General features: G+C 46.8%; 1 protein-coding gene across 1 annotated transcript; it reads right to left on the reverse strand.

The window, feature by feature from the left end:
- Nucleotides 1–1,784: 1,784 nt before the first annotated feature.
- Proser1 (proline and serine rich 1) lies at nt 1,785–20,094 on the reverse strand. The gene is made up of 13 exons (XM_021157913.3): nt 19,587–20,094; nt 16,935–17,000; nt 13,943–14,011; nt 13,129–13,223; nt 11,950–12,043; nt 11,387–11,497; nt 9,852–9,935; nt 8,656–8,734; nt 8,000–8,095; nt 7,707–7,751; nt 4,325–6,002; nt 3,778–3,928; nt 1,785–3,008 (listed from the first exon to the last, which is right to left on the reverse strand). Exons 1-13 carry the CDS (start codon nt 19,629–19,631, stop codon nt 2,886–2,888), a joined length of 2,736 nt encoding a protein of 911 aa, XP_021013572.1. The 5' UTR covers nt 19,632–20,094; the 3' UTR covers nt 1,785–2,885.
- Between the last annotated feature and the right edge of the window lie 305 nt (nt 20,095–20,399).

The following is a 20,399-nucleotide window of genomic DNA, read 5'->3' on the forward strand; positions in this document are numbered from 1 at the left end:
TTTTTGTGTGGGTGTCATTTTGTTCTAAAACCAAGTTGTAAACATCCAGAAATAGAACTGATAGATTTTGGGCTGGAGAGACGGCTCAGCGGTTAAGAGCACCGACTGCTCTTCCAGGAGGCCCGAGTTCAAATCCCAGCAACCACATGGTGGCTCACAACCATCTGTAATGAGATCTGATGCCCTCTTCTGGAATGTCTGAAGACAGCTACAGTGTACTTACATATAATAAATAAATACATCTTTAAAAAAACAAAAAGTCGGGCGTGGTGGTGCACGCCTTTAATCCCAGCACTTGGGAGGTAGAAGCAGGTGAATTTCTGAGTTCGAGGCCAGCCTGGTCTACAGAGTGAGTTCCAGGACAGCCAGGGCTATACAGAGAAAAACCAAAAAAAAAAAAAAAAAGAACTGATAGATTTTGTTTTATGTCACAAGCTTGTTATCAAATTCCAAACTGGTGTGAGAGAGAGAGAGAGAGAGAGAGAGAGAGGGAGAGGGAGAGGGAGAGGGAGAGGGAGAGGGAGAGGGAGAGGGAGAGGGAGAGGGAGAGGGAGAGAGAATGAGAATGAGATTGGAGTTGAGGAAGATTGTGAGCTATGCTGTTGGTGTTAGGGTGTTAGGAACTGAACCCACATCATCTGCAAAACCAGGAAGTACTCATAACTGATGAACTGGACTTCCAGCCCCTCAACATCCTTTCTTAACAATTATGAGTTATAAATACCAAGGACTTTTAGCTTTATGTAGAGAATCTCTTGTGCATTACCTGTCAATTAAAAAAAAAAAGTGCTGTTGGCCTATTAGTTTAGGCAGGAAATAGGAAGTGGGAGTTCTGGCAGGGAGAGAGGATTCTGGGATAGACTCAGGTGTGGGAGATTCGGCCCAAATGCTGATGGAGCGGGTTGCATGAACCTGAGAAGAGGTAACTAGCCACGGGGCAGCACTTAGAATAAATGGGTTAATTAAGCTACCAGCTAGTCAGGGAATGAGTCAAAGCTTCTGGCCTAGGCATTTGTTCATAATAACTCAGGAACTGGGGCACAGGTGGAAAAGCCTGAACTTACGGCTTTAACCATAATTTTTAAAAGCATCTCTAAAAGTACTTCAATTTTAAACATTTGAGTATCGTAATTCCCTATCTGAAGACAAGGGCTTGGTGCACTTTACTCTTCTTTACTCTTTCCAGATTACAGCATCTCAGGGACATACTGAAAAGATGAACTGGACACACACTTTCTGATCAAGGCTCACAGGGGATAGAAGTATTAACTCACAGTAGAGTCATACTATATGGAGATCACTCGGTCAGTAACCATTTCCTGAATGCCAAGCACATGTTAATACTGATATCGGGCTGGAGAGATGGCTCAACGGTTAGGAGTACCGACTGCTCTTCCGAAGGTCCTGAGTTCAAATCCCAGCAACCACATGGCGGCTCACAACTTCTGGAGTGCCTGATTACAGCTACAGTGTACTTACATATAACAAGTAAATAAATCTTTAAAAACAAAAAACCAGATATGAATGTGGACTTAAAAAGGGCAAATGGCCACTTCCAGCAATTGGTCTGTGTTTGAATGAAGAGGATCCGCCTACCCCAAGTGTTGCGCATCGTCTGGTTTTCTTTTTCCTAAGATCTCACTTAAAGGACTGGGCAGTCAGTATTTTCAATGGAGTTTCACCTAAATTCAGACAAAAATACTCAATATATTAGCCCTAGAAATTAGAAAAACTAAACAGTTATCTCCCTAGCATTTAATAAAACATTTCTATAGTTGGTGATATCCGTAAAGTTTATTTTTTAAAAATGTTAAAAACTAATCATACAGGATTATTCAATATACTTAAAAAGTTTGTCCCCGCATTGAAGGAAAATACATTTGCAACATCTTCCAGACATCATCTTTATAAAAGTAGAATTTCTAGATGTTGAGATGCACTACAGTAGATCCTATGATTCACATTCGCCCCTCCCCCTCCCCCAGTGTGGAGCTACTGTTCAGGATGATGGTGGGGCACCTGCCACCAGCACCGGTCCTAGCGCACACTGCACACACAGACAGCACACGTCTTCTCTCTGGCTGCCGCACATTCACTTCAGATGAGTGTGTGAGTGGAAATACATCCCATGATTGTAAACATTCACCAAGAGCTCCCAGGGTACAATGAGGAACAGCGGTAGCCTGGGACTCACCTGTCGGCATACTGCTGAGATTATGAAAAATGTTCTGCTAAATTATCCTAAGCCTCCCTTACTTACAGATCCGTAAGTGGTTCTGGGTATACACTTTTAGTTGAAAACACCTGAAAGTCATTCTAAAGACTATATAAGCACCATTTTTACTTTCCTGAAATATATTCAGTTAAATTCAGCAGTACATATGACTATTGGTAATAAATTAAAAGTAACAGTTGCCTCGAGCCCCGCGTTGTGGATACTTATGGGATACTGTGTTCCAATTGATGCTGCCATGCATCTGAAGAATAGTAACCCCCGCAGGGCCACATGCAGCGGAGGCACAACCATCACTTCTGTCTGTGGAGGCAACAAGCAGACTTAAGGCTGTGTTCGGCTATAAAGACTTCAGTCTCCTCTTCAATAGTCTATGTGGATCATTCACATAATTCAAAGCTTACAGGAAGGGAGGTACTAACCCCCAAGTACGTTTAAAATACTATTCTCGATACAATTTATTGTCATCTTATTTACATGGGTCAGATTAAGGGTTCTGATATAACCACTTTCAAAACACAACCCGTGTCTCTGTCCCTGTGTCCCTAAGGAACTCTTTCAAACTATTGGCCAATCTCATCTGTCAGATTGTTCACTGCAGTTCTTGGGTAAATCTCATGTTGCTCCCAAGAAGAATAAACATCTTTAAAATTCATTGCCACCCGCTTTGGGATAGGCCTGTTTGCAGAGAAAATGGTGTTCCTGGCGTGGAGGGATAGCTAGGAAAGCCGTCTGCCTGGGCCGGGTAGCTCTCCAGCGCCGATGCTGAATGGACCTGCGGGAGAGAGGCACACGTGGTTAGCAGAGCTTCAGCTCACTGGGCGTGGCGCGGACTGGCTCCACCCACACACAACCAGACAGAAGAGGGACTAGAGGGCAAAAATACTATTTTAAAAAATAAATAGGGAGGTGGATTTTTCTTGTTTTGCAGAGATAATTTGCCTTATTGTCTTCATTATAGCTTAAGTATAAGACAAATTAAACTGTAATTGTCTCAACTAGTTTCCATTTTATTAAGTCTCCAAATTGAGGGTTGGTTTGCTTGTTTTGCTGTTTTCCAAGACAGGATTTTTTTTGTATGTTTGTTTGTTTTTCGAGACAGTTTCTCTCTGTAGCCCTGGCTGTCTTGGAACTCACTCTGTAGACCAGGCTGGCCTTGAACTCAGAAATCTGCCTGCCTCTGCCTCCCAAGTGTTGGGACTTAGGGGGTGCGCCACCACTGCCCGGCTAATACAGGGTTTTTCTGTGTAGCCTTGGCTGTCCTGGAACTCAGAGATCCTCCTGCCTCTCTGCCTCCTATGCTGGGATTAAAGGCATATGCCACTCATCTGGCTGATTTTTTTTTTTTTTTTTTTTAGATCTAGAAATGGGAAAAAAAAACAATTCATACATTTGACTCCCACTCTTTGCTACTCTCCTGAAAGGAGATATAGAATCTGTAAATTTGGGGAGAACTAATGAAACCAATCTTCTGGATTCTGGTAAGCCTCCTGCTTGCTGGCGTTGGGCCGTTAGTGGCTTTACTTCCTCCAGCCTCTGCATACCTGCTGCAACAAAGCCGACTGTGCAGCTGTGCTGTGCTGTAACTCTTGCAGGGACGACTGTGGAGGAGCCTGGGAAAACCCAGGGATCCCTGGGAGGGACAGAAGGCCTGGAAAAACAGAGCTGCCCGCAGCTTGGAGTCCCGATGACAAACTGAAAACAATCGATAGAAAGACAGGTCAAACTGTGGACACTGGGAGGCGGGTGACCGACCCCTTTATCCATATTTGGTAAGAGGCGGCTTAAAGATGGGAAAGCGAACAAATGAGCCCCTCTGTAGGTCGGAACTGCAGGAATGAGTCACTGTGTAAAACTTAACTCAGAGAGCAGTAACTCTAAAAGCACCATCGCACAGGTAACACTTGTGGCTACCTCAGAAGCAAGCCAAGTAGTCACTCTATGTTACCTGGTTGAGGAGTCATGAAACATTTTGGGTACTGGGCTTCTAACCCCCCACCCCTCTTCACCCAATATCTCAATATAAAACAAGACCAAGCCACATAAGCTTGGTGAGAAGTGACTCAAACTGTCTGCAGCCCAGTCACATACCCGGCTTGTGCCACCAGGGCGGAGTTGAAGTTGGAACTGAAGGCTGAGGCAAACCCCGGGAGGACAGGTGCAGGCGATGGAGCCGAGGCAGCCACTGGCAACGGGGTAACTGCCACCGTAGAGGGCGCCTGCAGCCCTGGGAACGAGGGCAGCGTGGGGCCACCGCTTGGGGCACTGGAGACAGGGAAGCCGGGGTAGGACGGGTTAGAGGTGGGCAGCGGGCCCTGGGTGACAGCGAAGAGCGAGGGCACAGCGGTGGACAGGTTGAGTGGGAAGGCCGCAGGCGAGGCATTGGAGGTGGGTAGCACTGAGCGCACTGTTGCAGAGCTAGGGTGTACAGCTGCAGATGTGGTGGTCGACGACCCCACGAGGGATACAGCAGGATTGAGGGAGGGACTGCCCGGTAGAGGGAAACTATTAGTCAATGAAGTGAAAGGGGGAAGGGCAGTGAAGACAGGCGCGATGGGCGTGGAGGATGCGTGCGGCGGAAGGGACATAGAACCAGCTAACGGGGTGCTCAGGCTGGAGAGCCCGGACAGTGCAGGGTTAAGGCAAGTAGACACACTGATGGGCACTGAGGTGGTGGGGTACCCACGGCCCAGGGTACCCGACAGGCCCAAGGTACCACGAGCAGGAGTCCCGGGGTGAGCTGGGCCTTTGAAGGCCGACGGTGGGGGGCTTGTGGGCTCACTTTTTATCATAACAGGCATAGTTGCTGCAGCAGGGGCAGATGAGATGCCACCCGCATGGGGACCGTGCAAAAGTGAGCCTGAGGAGCCACAGCTGACTGGCACTACCGTGGAGGGGGTAGCTAACGGAGACTGTGCAGGCAGTGTTGGGGCTACAGAGGTGGCACTAGCCACAGGAGACTGCAGGCCTGGGAACATGGCCAGCCCCGGGGTGGAAGACCTCTGTGCAGCAGGAACAGCCGCAGGGGGATAGCACTTGTTAGTGGCCGAGGCAGGAGAATCTGAGTTTCGATTGGGAAGAGAGGATAATGAAGCCAGTCCACTTGTGACTGCAGATGGCAAGGCGGAGGAATTGATTAAGTGTGTGTCATTTGATGTAAGAAAGCCTTTTAAGGCAGACAGAAGGGGGCTATTTACACCATGTGGACCCGCAGCACTGGCAATTACAGAAGGAGTCGGGGTGGCTATGCTGTGGGATGCTGGTGGGAAGGGCAAAGGCAGACCTGCGAAGACCGATGAGAGGGGAGCTGTGATTGGGTTACTGGCTGACCCAGCAGTAGAGCTGGCTGAGGAGTGGCCAGTGAATGGGGCACACGTGGAAGCAAATGTCTCACTGGAAGCCAGAGTGACCCTTGATGTCGAGCTGGCCTGAGTGGGTGGGGTGGGGGTGGCAGATAGACCCGGCAGTGGCACTAGACCAGAAAAAACGGAAGGGACAGGAGTGGGTGTGGTGCTGTGGGTGGAAGTAACAGGCGTCGCGGGCACGGAGGGAGTCCGGATCACAGTCGGGTTCGGCGTGTTTGGCTGAGGCGTTGGGAACACCGCCAGGGCAGTGTTGGTCGCACTCATTCCAGCCCCGGTAGCAGCTGCTGACACGGATGGATGGTTTACTGCCTTGGCTGGAGACACAGCAGGTACTGGAGTCGCAGCAGGAGTTGAAGGATTAGAACCATGAGGAGAGAAGAGCTGACTCGCTGGGGTGGAAAATGCTGAGGGAGAGAAGAGGCAGGCGTTTGCCAGGGTTGAAATGCCCAATTTAAATGAAAAGAAGCATAGCCACTGTTTTGGAGGGGAGGGGTCATATTTCACAAATACCAAAGGAAAACCCGGCCAGCATCAAGTTGCAAGTCACATCTGAGGGGCCGGACGCTTGAAGAACCCTTTCTCTAGGGTGAACACACACACAGCCTCTCAGCCCAGAACCATCTCGCTGACCTGCACAGCCTACAGTGTGTCTTGGGAACACTGAAAAGCCTTACATAGCCAATCCTGGGGACTCGTCCAGTGGAGTGTTGTGTCTATTCACCCTGCACGCTCAGGCCTCTGTTTTAGTAAGTGTGTGCCAGTCCATACAGGTTCGTTCACCTTAGAGGGCAGATCCCAAACCACCCAAGAACTTGTGTTTGCTACACCATCTAATCTGATCATCTCTATGGAGGATTAAAAGGAGGATTTGGGGCAACCTGGGTTCTTCCTTCTAGAATGAGTTCAATGGCTGTGTCCAACTGCTCTGTGGCAGCTGATGGGAACCCAGACTTTTACAGGCTACTGTGGTAAGCATTGTCTGAGACTGTATTTAGACCAATTCTGTTTCAGAGGTAACAGACAGCTTCTCCCTCTGTAGTGATAACCACTGAACAGCATTTTTCAGGGAGTAAGACAGACATTTAAGGATGTGTATGGAATCCAGACCTTTGGCAAGAGGACGGTCACTCCATCTGCCTCACATTAATCTGGAGACCTATGCTCCCATTTTATATACGGATACACTGAGGCTTGGTGTGGACAAGCCAGTGGCTTAATAAAGATCATACAGTTATGCAGCTTCATTATAGAAAGCTTGTATAAGGCCCTGGCCTCAATATACCAGCACAGCATAACAAACAAACAAATGAAACAACAACAAAAACCCCCAAAACCTACAACAAATAATACCACGTGGCTATGACATGATAGGGCCCATGGCTTACCAGTACACAGGTAGTCTTTATTACCGTTCTGTCATTTTTAAAAAGAAATTTAAAAAAAAATATATATATTTATTTATAAACTATTTTCACAAAGTTGAATGACTTGTTTACAGAGCTAGGAAGCTCCAAAGGCTCAGAAAGAAATCCTGACACCCACCATCTGCCCTCTCTCCTGTACCCAGAAGCTGGCCACACTGCCGGGCACCTTCACAGGGAGGGGAGACTTCCCACCCACGCTCCCAACCTTGGCACACTAATCAGATGTAAGTGCTGCTCTTTCTCTCTGCGAGAGAACTCCTTTTCCTCCCATACCAGAAAGCATCGCTTCTTACTGTTCACTTCTGACTGGGCAATATAGCTCGGTGCTGCCATCTGGAGGCCACCCAGCCACGTTGTGCTCAGTGCCTTTGCCCTCCAGTGTTCCTTTATCTTTTCCCTCCTTCGGCTACACCTAAGGCTCCGTAGGCTTACTAGACTTATTATCTATCAAAGAGCGTTATCTTTGTGTGCATATGAAAATCCCCTCTCCCACATCACAATGCTAAGTGAGTACATGTTATGTGACGTCTAGAATTCACACTATCAGGATACAAAGTCATAAACTCTATCATCATCAAGTCGCTCTTGGTGAATCCCCCCCCCCCCCCCCCCCCGAGTTCCCTGTGAGCGGCAGGCAGCAGCCATGGCAGACAGCAGTTGTTCCCGGGTCTATTTGGTACTTACTTTGACTCTGTGTAGGCTTTGACTGACTGGAAAGGTCTTCATTGTCTATATAGAAAGAAACAATTTCAAGCTTTAATCAGATCATTCCCCCAGCATAATCACAGATAGATGTCAAAAAAGAAAAGCTAAAATCAAAGTAAGTAGACATCATTGAAAACACTGACGGGAAAAATAAGGTACATAGGAAGGAATCCTATCCACATGACTAGAGCAGGTTGTGCAGACACACTTACAGAAACATAGATGAACATTACACGACTTATTTTAAACCACCTACAACTGCAGGCCTTTACCTGTTCCTGCTGGATTTGGAGTGTACGGAGGTGGAGGAGGGACGCCTGGAGCGATCACATTGGCTAAGGGTACCAGTCCCGCATTGTTGTAAGCACCTGGAATGAGCGCATGATAGAAGGAGAGAGAACTTAGTATCACTGGCTAGGAGTTAGAATCTGCGCTAAGGCGGGAATGTGGGTTATTTTAAGCTGCCGTGTAATAGAGAGGCAGCTCACATGGAGAGTGTGAGAACGGAGGGGAAAGACAGCTCTGGGTGTATGCCCCTTCTAGACACCTTCTGACAGGTGAGGCCGGGTAAACCTGCCCCACTTAAGCCTAGTACACACACTGGACCTTTTCTAAATGCATTGATGATACCTCTGGACACCAGCTATTTAAAAAAAAAAGGGCACCTAAGGCCATTTACTGAAATGAATTATTAGTGAAAAGCCCCAATGATAAGTTAATTAAGACAATCTGCAATTAAGGTAACCATGGGAAACACACTAAAAATAAACTATACTTGCGGCAGCATACTAGACCAGGATACAGCTAGCCATCAGCAAAATTAAGCTCTCAGAACTGAAGTGCTGTAGACTCCCCAAGCACAGAAAGCAGCTGTCCTCTCAATGTAATGAACAGCAGAAAGGAAAAGTGCAGACGAGCGAATGCTTACTTGGTGCGATAGTTGCATGCGGCCGGCATGGAGGAATTGGGTAGGGGACAGGTTTGTGTGGATTGTATGTTGAAGGAGGCTGTACAAGGGAAGCACAGTGGTTAGACATCACTAAGAGCACATCTCCTGATAAACCAATACAATCCTAAGAGACTGAAGATGCCCCAGTTGTCACAGCTTCAGGCTACGTAGTCTTTGCTTTCATAAAGGTGGTCCTTACTCAGTTCCAAAGCTGCAGATTGCCAGACATGCTGTGTTTTAATTCTAGCGTTCACTGATCCTCCCAATAAAGGCCAGACCTACATGAACAGCAGGTGCCTTTCTGACCTAGCCTGGGCCAACCCCAGGAGCTCCCGAGAGACCTTCAGGTCTCTCCTTGACACCTAAAGACCTCAAGGACAATGTCCTCCTATGATCACTGGGATCTGCAGGGTCTGGTCTCTCCAACACATGAAGACCTCAAGGGCAATGCTCTCTCGCCTGAGATCATTAGGCTCTCAGCACCGGGACGATCATTAGCACCTGGCAATCTGACAATTTTTACACAATGGATTAAGAACGGAATGTTTGTGTCCTTTTCAAACCTATAGATTCACAAGAACTTTACTTTAGAGTTGATGACATTTCCAGAATCTGAAGTACGCAAAGCTCCACCACACACTGTATTTTACCCAGAGTGAAAGAGCGAGCAGGAGTCGGGCAGAGGAGCCCACTGGCGGGAAGGGACTGTTCCCTCCTGGCCTCATAAACAGCCTCCTGATGCTCCTGTCTTGTGAATGGGCAGAGAATGCAAAGGCCTGTGTGGGGCCACCAGTGCTTATGAACTTCTCCACTCAGGAGGTCCCATTCTGTTCAATTTACATTTCCAGTCATTACACTCATTCCCTTGAAAGGACAAGCCTCTGGCTCCATGCCTGGTTCGCTAACATTAAGACTAGCTAGCAGGTAAGCCACACTCTGATTCTTATCGTTCAGATGAATGTGGCTGGCTTATTTTAACTTTCAAATAAAATGCTTACTCTCCAAAGAGCTTTGGACTCTTGAACTAAGTCCTTATACTCAAGCCCTAGGCCATTCTCTCCCACCTAGAACTTCTACCATATTTGAACTGCAACACAAAAAACTTACTTTACAAAGACAGAAAGCTACACATAGAGAACCTAACAGCTGCTTCCTATTTTTATTTCAGCACATACTGGTTTGGATGGCCCGAGAATCCGAGCTGCTATTCCTTTGCCTTCATTGGTAATTTCTTCACCATCCTTCTTCAGAGGAGTTCCCTATTTAAAAAGAGAGGGAGAGAAAGGGGGAGGGGGAAGATTTTAGATACAACAGGCAACTGCCCTGAATTATTCTGAAGGGACTTGCTAAGAATAAGTCTTGGATTCCAGGCCTAATCGTGCCCCAGTTGGCTAGCTCTCCTTCCTCTTACCCATCCTGTACCTCGATAGCAGAGGGGATGACAGGGAAGGCTGATGTGTAGTCTAATACTTTCTACACACACACACACACACACACACACACACATACACACACACACACACACACACACATACACACACACACACACCAACTTTCACACCAGTGTATATAAATCAGAGACTGAAAAGGAAACCTGGTGACTGAGAGCCCATTAGAGATTGCTCTATAGAACAGATCAGAAGTCTCCAGTCTGTCACCTCAGGCAGTGTCCTCAGGTAGTACACACTGGTACAGAGGCCAGCTTCCAAGATGGCTCCACTGCCCACTGTTGCCCACCATCCATCTCAGAATAATTAGAGCTGATGTGTGTCACTACCATGACATTAAAGAATTGCACTGATTCCCAAAAGCAAGTCCCAAGAGGCCTTGCTGCAGCTCCCCCTGTCTCCCCTTGGTTACATGTGCTGTGGAAACCAGCTCCCATGTCATGAGGGTGCTCAAGCCCTTGTGGTAGGGAACAGGATGCCTGGCCACAAGTAACATTAACTTGCCAGGCACTGAAGTGAGCTACCTGGAAAGAAAAGAATATTTGTGTGTGCCAGTCAAGTTTGCAGGTAAAGCCTGAGCCAGAACTACAGAGCGAAGCCACTCCCACTTCCCGGAGTCAGGAAAACTGGAGCATAGTGTGGTGTCCCAGGCCTTAACCCTAGCAACTGGGAGGTAGGCATGGGTTGATCTCTGAGTGCCAGGCCAGCCAAAGTTGTGGAGTGAGACCCTGTCTCAAGATAAAAAACAAGTCCAATCAACCAACCGACTAACCAAACAATCCAAAAATTATCGGAAATAATAAATGTCTACTATATAATCCATGAAGCTCTGGGGTTTTGGCATGGTAATAGAAATGTAATGATTTTTGGATGTAACTTTTGAAAAGATTATTTTCCAAGAGCTTTGAGAACCGTCCACTGGTATCCAAACAAGATTTTTATTTTTTCAAGATTCTTAAAGGATTCATCTTGCAGTTTCCCAAATGGATTCTCGGCTATGCAACTGTGGAGAATTGCTGAGACTAGTTGGAAAATAACACAGCAAAATCAACCTTTGTCTGGCACCTCTGAGGGTAATGCAGTCAGTTAATGGTTACACATAACTTCCAACTGTCTGTCAATTAAGTGGAAGACAGGAGACTCCTTTCCTTTGGAAAAGCCTCACCAGGTGGCATGTTCTCATTGTAGCCCGTAAATGTACAGATCTGTGCTACCGTCACACGCAGTCATGGGAAATTTCATTTATGTAGAAGCATGCTTACAGGGAAAATTCCATTTATGCGACTGGGTTTTCCTTTGGGATAGGGGTTTCCTGGGAAGGTTCCACACGAAGAAATCATGGCATGAGGGGCTTTGCAGCCCGCCTTGGAAGCCTGTAACAGAAAAAAGAAGCGGTTAACAAAAGTCAGCCTCATCAGATAAGGTCTTCCAGATCACAGCAAGTCCAGCTAAGGCCACGAATTAAGGAGCAGAACATCGTTCACACATTCACCCACCAATCAATTACCAGGGACCTCTATGAACCCAAGGGAGTGTCCAAAGAAGGGAGGGCTCCTTCTGTTCCTAAGCATATGGGCATAGAATGCTTGGTGCCATGGCAGAGCTCCACAGGGGAAAGATGCAAGCGCCCTGCTGGGTGAGCCACCACCGGTGTCTCACTCCCAAGTCATCTCTGCACCCACAAGCTGCTTCTGCGGGGCTTTGCTTGGGCTCCCTGGCAGGCAAGAATGGCTACTTCTAAGTTAGTCCCCAACACTGCCACGGTGAGGCAGGCACTTCACTGTTTACGAACCCCCGGCCTCAGCACAGCATCTGGGAGGGTTACCTGCTCCAGGACTCTCTTGCATCGTTTCTTCTCCGACATGTTGATTCGGAATAAATCTTCAATGGGACGGGAGTTCTGTGCGTCCACAATGTTTCTGCCAAGGAAACATGACTTAGCTTCTGTGTGAGGATCCAGGCAGATATACACAGGTCAGAAATGTCTCTATGGCGTGTTGTATGTTTTCATAGATGGAGCAACACATACCAGACTGTAGAATACATTCTCTGTGAATAAGCAACTCGCCCACTCTTAAACCTCGCTAAAGCTTGGGTCCCCTCTCTTCTCTTCAAGCTCATGCGTACTATGGTTCTCCAGTGTCAAGTAAGGAGCATGCCACGGCCGCACCTCACTCCGTCACTGTGGAACTCAAGGCTCTGCAGCACAAGTATCCTGCTCAGTAAACACCCCACATTTTCATCAGCTTGCCTTTTGAGTTACTCAGGGTGGGAAGAAGGCAAAGCCAGCGCTGAAGTGCAGGAGTGCGAAACAGCCGCTATCCTACGTCGGAAGTGCTCAGTATCCCGTGAGCTAAACCCACACACATGCGGAGTACCCAAGTACTCCCATCGTTTTCTGAGCCATGACCACAGCCGTAGGAGTAGGAAGGATTGCCTGTGTAATGACACCAGAATCCTGAACCGTGTTGTCACAGAACATGGGCATTTTTGTTTGTTTCTTTTGTTTGCAGGCAGGTTCTTACTGCCTTACTCAGGGTCCCCTGCCTCCAGCCCCCCAATTTCTGACATGAAAACTACCAACCCAGCATTTAAAAAAATGTAAATGCTACCAACCCAGCATTTAAAAAAAAAAAGATAATTAATTAATTAATTAATTAAATGTATGTGAATATACAGTCACTGTCTTCGGAACAGGGCATGGGATCCCACTACAGATGGCTGTGAGCCACCATGTGGTTGCGGGGATTTGAACTCAGGACCTCTGGAAGAGAAGTCAGTGCTCCTAACCACTGAGCCATCCCTCCAGCCCCAGCAGTTTTTATAGATTATTTCACTAGGGTTCTGCTTCCTTACATAATTGACACGTTAAGGTAGATCATTTTTCATAGACTATCTCACTAGCATTCTGCTGCCCCATGGAACTGACACCTTAACAGAGATCAGTGACTTCAGAGCCAGTTTAACTTCCAGGTTTGAAGCAAGCAGTAAGAGAAATACTCACGAGGCCAAGAGCTCCAGAGCGGCCAGCTTGTCCTTACTAAAGGTGAAACAGCTCAGAATGCTCACCACTTCTGCTGGGTGGACGGCCACCATTTTCTATCATAAAGAGAAACCATGTTTCAATGTGAGATTGCCCTAGCAGATCTTACCCACTTTGGGGAGCTATAACTAAATTCTATAGTATAAATATTTTAAGACACAGCCTACATCTTAGCTGAGCATTAACACAAGCAAAAGGTAAACCCCAGCATCTCTAGAGAAATTCTGAAAATTCTGAGTCATACGTGGACTCCTTTTAGTGGAATGGCTTCAGAAACACATCCAGGTTCTACACGCATGTTTTGATCTGTGCTTCTCCGTGTGCTCACCTGAACAAGTGTAAAATCCTCTGAATGGCCATTGACCAAGGTGGCATGTACACAAGGGTGACCCCACACCAGGCAAGGCACAGGAGTCAGAGCCAGGGAAAGGAGAGAGCTGCAGCTCCCCTAAGGCGTGGCTTCCTTTAGGCTACAGTGATGCACTATGGGAGATGCTGCCAAATCTGAATCGTAAGGGTCAAAGTCCAGGACTGTGCTTTGCAATGAGCCTATTCCCTCAATTTGCTAGGTAGAACCCCCTAAGAGGATTTAACAGTAGCACAGGTTCACATCCTGGAAGGTTTTAACTTTTTAACATAGTTATTTGGTATATCAAAGTGTAAGGGAATTAAGGTTAGCTCTTTCTGATACAAACCACAATTCCGCCTGGATTGTGTGAAATGGGGGGAATGAAACATTGTTACTTTGCATGCCAGGAGAAGGGGAGTCACTCACATGCTGGAGTGCTTTCATGGCCTTCAGCTGTGGCTCCGCCCAGGAGAAGTACCTTAGGAGATCAACCACCTGCAAGAAAAGACTGACTTCAGCTCTGATGGCAGCGTCTGCACACAGTTCTTTCAAATAGACTTCAGCACTTGCCACTCCAGTCACCGTCTTCATGCGGGAGAAGAGCTTATGGCACTAGAGGCTACCTGTGCAGCAAAACATAGCACAAGGCAACTCCAGTCCCATAGCAGCACAGACCTCAAGCCAAGTGCTCAACAGTCACATGATACAACAGCTTCCACAAAGAACAGTGTGGATAAAGGATGTTCTACTGGACATCACTGGTCTAGGAAGAAAGAAAAACATACAGTGGTGGCAAGATGGCTCAGTGGGCAGAGGTGTGTCCCATCAAGACTGATGACCTGAGTGGATGCCTGGGCCTCCCACAAGCTCCTCGGACCATCACTGGAATGTGGTGCCATTTCCTGTCAACTCCCTACAATAAATTGCTCTTTTGTTGCTTTCTTTTTCCTTCCTTCCTTCCTTCCTTCCTTCCTTCCTTCCTTCCTTCCTTTTCAAAGAGAGGAGACATACTATCTAGATTTAGCCTGAAAGTGCATGACTGGCAAGTAAGTAAGCTCTGCCTCAAAATAAAAATTTAAAAAAAGGAAGAAGCCGCCTGGGATGTAGTTCAGTGGAAGGGCCCATGCCCGTGCAGGACCCTGGGGTAGCAGACGACAAATAAAGAAAAGTCATAAAAAAGAAAGCCAGGAAATGGTGTACACAGAAAGCCCAGGAAGCTGGAAAGTTAGATGGAGATTGGGTGTGAAGACACAAACTACACACAAAATCTATATGTCCAGGGGGCGGCTGAGGTCACTCACACGGTGTGCAGTGACTGGCTGAAGGCCCACATGGCTTCCTGTGGGCTTGAATCTCCAGATTATACATAGCAGTCAGGCAGGGATCTAGCTTAGCACTGCACTGAGAAAGTCAGAGGGCTAGGATCCCAGGGTCTCCTACCACCACCCACAAACAGGCCTTGAAACAGGAGAGAACACTGTGATGCAGTCAGGAGTGAACAGTGCAGAGATGCCCTCACCCTCGGCCGCTGTCTTGAATGAAAATACAAAGGAATGGTACAGGAGGAGCCTGTGGTCTGTGTAACCATTCAATATTTATTCATGTCTCCTTTGATCATACAGTGAATTTTAAAACTATTAAAAATTCCATACTAATTTATGAGTAAATTTACAAATTTATAAACTAAAAAAATTTACTAAAGATTGTTTTATGTGGCTGCGTGTTTTTTTGCTTGCATGTCTGTATGAGTTCAAAGGAAAGCATCGGACGCTGCCAAGGACCAGCCTCAGCTTGGAGAGGGCTTCGGAAGGAAGGATGTCTGGGAGCTGTGAACCAACGGACGCCAGTCAAGTCGTGGGGCCAAGCTGGTGGCCTGTGCTCTGCTGGAGACAGCTTTCTAGACTGCTCTCTCTCTGTCTGATCTGCTTTCTCTGAAGACTTCCAGACAGTTCTCTATGCTCTGCTCGAGACAGTTCTCCAAGCAGCTCTCCCTTGCTATTCTAAAAAGTTCTCTGGGTAGCTCATCTCCTGCAGATCATAAGCCCAGTCTTTTATTTTATATATCAATCCAGTCATTTACTCCAGGCTTCCTTTGGATTATCCTAAGAATTGGCATCCCACTGGGCAATGGTGGAGCCTGCCTTTAATCCTAGCACATGGGAGGCAGAGGCAGAGGCAGGTGGATTTCTGAGTTCGAGGCCAACCTGGACTACAGAGTGAGTTCCAGGACATCCAGGGCTACACAGAGAAACCCTCTCTCAAAAAACCAAACCAACCAAACAAAACAAAACAAAAAAACCAACAAAAAACCCCAACAACAACAAAACAAAACAAAACAAAACACCCTAAAACAAAACCCCAAAGATTTGGCATCCCGAGACTCCAGACCCTTAGTTATTAGGAGACAGCAAGCACACATTTTCTTTGAACATTGCAAACAAATTCAGAGATCTGCTTGCCTCTGTTAAGCACAGAGGATAAACTAGCAATATAGAACACTGTCCTGAAATTACTATTTCTGCCACAGCTGGACCTAAATTAGTCTGTCCCAGGCCAACCTTGAACTCAGGAATCCGTCTGCCTGTGTAAGCATAAACAAAAAACCTTAGCTGGGTGGGATCTCCTTCCTTGCTGTCTTTTTGACAAGGTGGCTCACAATGCACCTGCTTTTGTTCGTTTAGATTAATGAAGCACTTCATAATTCATATTGCATTCTTTCTTTTAAACCTATGTTCTTAGAATTCTTTTCCACAGGCTTATGGGCTGTCCCGAAGGTGCCAGTATTTACTATTTGGTAAGACATTAGCCACACTTTAGCCTACCGGACTCATGGAGTCATTAATGTTGACAGGGAGAACTTGAAGGAAGAAAATAAGACCTGTACATTATTATACAAACAAGCCGTTTGCCCACAGCAGCCATTGACATTTGTGGAGTCCCTCGTCCTCCCTTCCAACCCCCCCCCCCCCCCCCCCGCTGGCCATGTCCCATGGGCAGGGAACCAAGTTATTTTGCCACTACCAAGGTCATGTTGGACCCAGCAAGACCAGCAAGACGGTTGTAAGCTGTGACCTGTTAAGAGCCAACCCTGGGGTCCTCTCCAAGAGCAGAAAGTGCTCTTAACCACTGAGCCATCTCTTAGGCCCGGAGTTTATAAACGTTTGATGTTTCCCCAGAATAACTGACAGTTTAAGTTGCTTTTAAAAAGGATACATACAGTGTTTTAAAATTACCTTAGACTAGGAGTGCGGTGTCGTTATGTGTAAAACACTAAGCTCTCGTAAGTCTTTCTAAAGTGTTGTTTGCCAGAGCTAAGAGCAAGTGAGGCAACTAAGTCAAAGCAACCCTGAACGGATCTGGTAAGCAAGCAGACATCAACGAGAGCAGCAGTAGAAAGAGGCTTTAAAAATCAAAATACCTGTTCGCTGGAGAAGTACCCATGAACGTATTCAATTGCTTTTAATTTATATTCCGTTAAAACAGCCTAGAAAAGGGGGAGAGAAAAATTAATATACACCAGCAGCATGCTAATATGCATGTACTGAAACTACAAACACACCCGCACAGTCTCAGTCTGCTCTAGCTGGGAGCTGCGGCAACTAAGACTAAGGTAAAAGAAATTGTATCCTTTAGACTTGCTGGGTCTCCAGAAGGAGCAACATTGTACCAGAGTCAACATTAGTACAAATTACGTCTCAGATTTGTGAATGTCTAACTATTTTCACAACATCTTTAACTGATACAATTTGCCTTTTTCCTCCCACCTTTCTTCCAAGAGCGGCTCACTATGAAGCCCAGGCTGGCTCTGAACTAGCAAACGTGGCCCACAACAGAGCCTTTAGAGCTTGCTTCCTCATTCATAAAGGGGAAATCCCAATCATAACCTTCAGCAAGCTGTAGTAAGATCCTAATAATTGGAAACCTGATAGAGAGCTGTCTGATAAATAAATGCCTTTGTTCCTCTGGGGAACCTATCGGCAGCGGCAGCGGAGGACAAGAGCAGATGCCTCTACCCTAGCATTATGCAGAAGTCACAGCTGCTCCTCCACCAGCTACTGTGGACCTCAGAAATGGAAAAACCAAGGCAAGCTTCTGTAGATTATAAGCACTCATCATAAAATATTACCTGGCCACCAGGCGGTGGTGGCGCACATCTTTAATCCCAGCACTTGGGAGGCGGAGGCAGGCGGATTTCTGAGTTCGAGGCCAGCCTGGTCTACAAAGTGAGTTCCAGGACAGCCAGGGCTACACAGAGAAACCGGTTCTGTCTCAAAAACACAAAACAAACAAATGACCTGGCCATTCTCTCCGCACTACAAAACAGCTATAATATTTGTATTTTCTCTATATATCTAGGAGCAAATGCAACGACCAGAAAAATCATCCAGGGATGCTCAACAGTTCAGCTTTTACATGGCATTCTGGGTAATGCACGCTGAGGAGTGTTCTTATCTTTATCATTAAAGAGACAGTCAAAAGCAAGGTTCGGGACCAAATCCTGGCTTGAGCTGATGATACAAATCCTATCTCAAATCTTCCTCTAACGCTGGAGAGGTCCAGCTGCAGCCCCACACAGGACATGGAACACATTTAAAACAACAACAAAAACCCCAGACTCCTGGGGGAGTATTAGATACCTAATGAGGGCTTGGCTTGGGGATGTACATTGGGAGTCCACCACCTAACTCCAATTAAGAAGCTGGAGTCAAACAGAAATTGCTTACTAATTAACAGCTCTTATTACTATCATTTTGAGAAAACAAAACAATGCCTTTCCTATTTTCCCCCCAAGTGTCTTCTCACATGCTTCTACTTTGAGAAGTGAGGGCCAGTATTACCTGTGGGTGTACAGTAACAACAGAAGAGGAGATCCATTAGCATGGACATTTACAAAATCTAAAGCAATTTCTAAAAATTATAGCACCACCCCTACTTAGAAACGCCCACATCTATTTTACTGCATTTTAGTAGACTAAGACACTGTCGCTGTCTTCTCCATCTGGCAAAGCCAACTGGCGACACATTTTGATTGCAGACTAGAATTGTGGACTTGAAGGCTACCCCGGCTGAACAGACTTTTATCTCTGGAACCTTTCTGATTCCCTCATTGATATTTATTACCAGACATTTTTACAAGACTGAGAAGGGAGAGGATAGACATATGCATGTCTGCATTCAGGTCTACCTTAACTTAAAATTTATTTTCTCAGAATGGTTAAAAAGCAGCTCAGAAACCAACTGTGGCAAATTCTAAGTACATGGTAAAAAGACATTCTGTTTCAAATTTTAATTAGATGAGACTCAGCAAGTGCAGAAGTTTATTTGAAAAGAAAAAAATTCAGCACCACCAAATATGAAAGATTAAAAATATGTTATCTGAAAAGGGGGGAAGGGAGGAAAAGGGGGTCTTACAAAGAGCAAAACAAAACTCTAGATCTGGCGGCAATTTTTGCAGTGCCAGTCAGGGGCACCGTTTGAGATGCCAAACAGATGCAAGACAGCATCTAACAGCAAGACCCCATGCAAGCTGTGAGATGCTGTGAGGCTCAGGACCACAGCACTGCCCTTTCTGTCAAACAGGCATCCAGCTATTTTTTGTGTAAGAGATACTTTTAGCCTCAACCCTACATTCAAAATTTTTTTGCTGCCTGGTTCCTTCCAGGAAATAGGAAATATAAACAGTGTCAAAAAACAGAGGAAGGAGAGCAAAGGCAGGGGAAGAGATCTGAAAAAGAACTTTCTAGGCATCCCTTCCAATGTCCAGTCACTCCTGTTACTGAACCATGTTAACAACGAATAAATGTCACTCAACCAAAAGCTCAGTTATTACGGATTTACAGTTGGCTCCGGAGCTGTAGGTAGTACAAACGTAATTCCCATATCACAATGATTTCCCAAGTTTAGCAGTGAGGTGGCTTATCTTCTATTTAAGCGGTGCAACCGACCAAGATGCAAGTTCTTACGTTACCCAGGAAAGTTCAAGTTCCTCTGCTGACTACACTACAACACCTCAAAGAAAGTAACTCACGACCATTATCTCAGACGAATTTCGGGGAACAAGGTCAATTACCTTTCGAATTTCATCCAGCACCGTCTCAAAGGACTTTTTGTCCATCTTAAGTACTATTCCGTCGTGACGTCTAACAGTTCTTGCAATTACAAAACGCTCATCCCAGGTGCGTCTCGTGGAGGAGAAAGGAGGCGAGGAGGTAGAGTATTGCAAACTGCACCAAAACAAAACAAAAAATCCCAGAACGAAAACTTGGAAAAAGTTTTTTTTTTTTTTATTAAAATCAAAATCAGACTTCAGTAGCTTCTTCACACAAAGCTTCAGCTGCTCAGAGCAGAGCCGGCTTGTGCGTTTGCAGAAATCAGGGCTCCGGAGGGTGCCGACAGCCGAGCTCTCCGGGGAAGGCCGCCGAGCCCCGCTCCGCTCACCGCCGTGATCCGGGACACGTGGCCCCGCGGGTGCTCAGCCCCGCCGATCCGCCCGATCCCGGGGTCCCGCAGCTACGGTAACCGGCGGACCCCGCAGGTCCTTTGTTACGGGATTTCGTAGCTTCCGGGAGCGGGCCGGCGGCCAGGGCGCACTAGGAGCCGGACGAAGGGGGGCCAGAGCCTTGCGAAGGGTGGCTCTCGAGCACCGCAGCGCTCGTGCGGCCAGGCGCCCAGCGGGAGCTCCCCTAAATGCCCCACCAGCTCCAGGGGACCTTTGATAGAGTCTGTCGCGCCCACAAGACGCAATGGCGCACCGCCACCTTAAGTCGCTATTGCACGAACGACTAGTTTGGGGTGTCGGGGTCCTAGTGTGGGAATATAGGTATCCACGGCAGACGCCTGAATGCTTGTGCAGCAGATGTGACTAAAGTCCTTTTCGGAACCT

This window comes from Mus caroli, unplaced genomic scaffold, assembly GCF_978045245.1.
Source record: "Mus caroli unplaced genomic scaffold, Mus_caroli_1 scaffold_3, whole genome shotgun sequence".
In the NCBI taxonomy this organism is placed as follows: domain Eukaryota; kingdom Metazoa; phylum Chordata; class Mammalia; order Rodentia; family Muridae; genus Mus; species Mus caroli.

Excerpts from the sequence above, each read along its gene's own strand:
- Proser1 (XM_021157913.3), bottom strand. The coding sequence starts at position 19,631 with ATGGACAAAAAGTCCTTTGAGACGGTGCTGGATGAAATTCGAAAG. Across the intron at positions 11,498-11,949 it reads GCAAGAGAGTCCTGGAGCAG|GCTTCCAAGGCGGGCTGCAA; the intron begins GTAACCCTCCCA and ends TTTCTGTTACAG. Across the intron at positions 3,009-3,777 it reads AGTCGGCTTTGTTGCAGCAG|GTCCATTCAGCATCGGCGCT; the intron begins GTATGCAGAGGC and ends TCTCTCCCGCAG.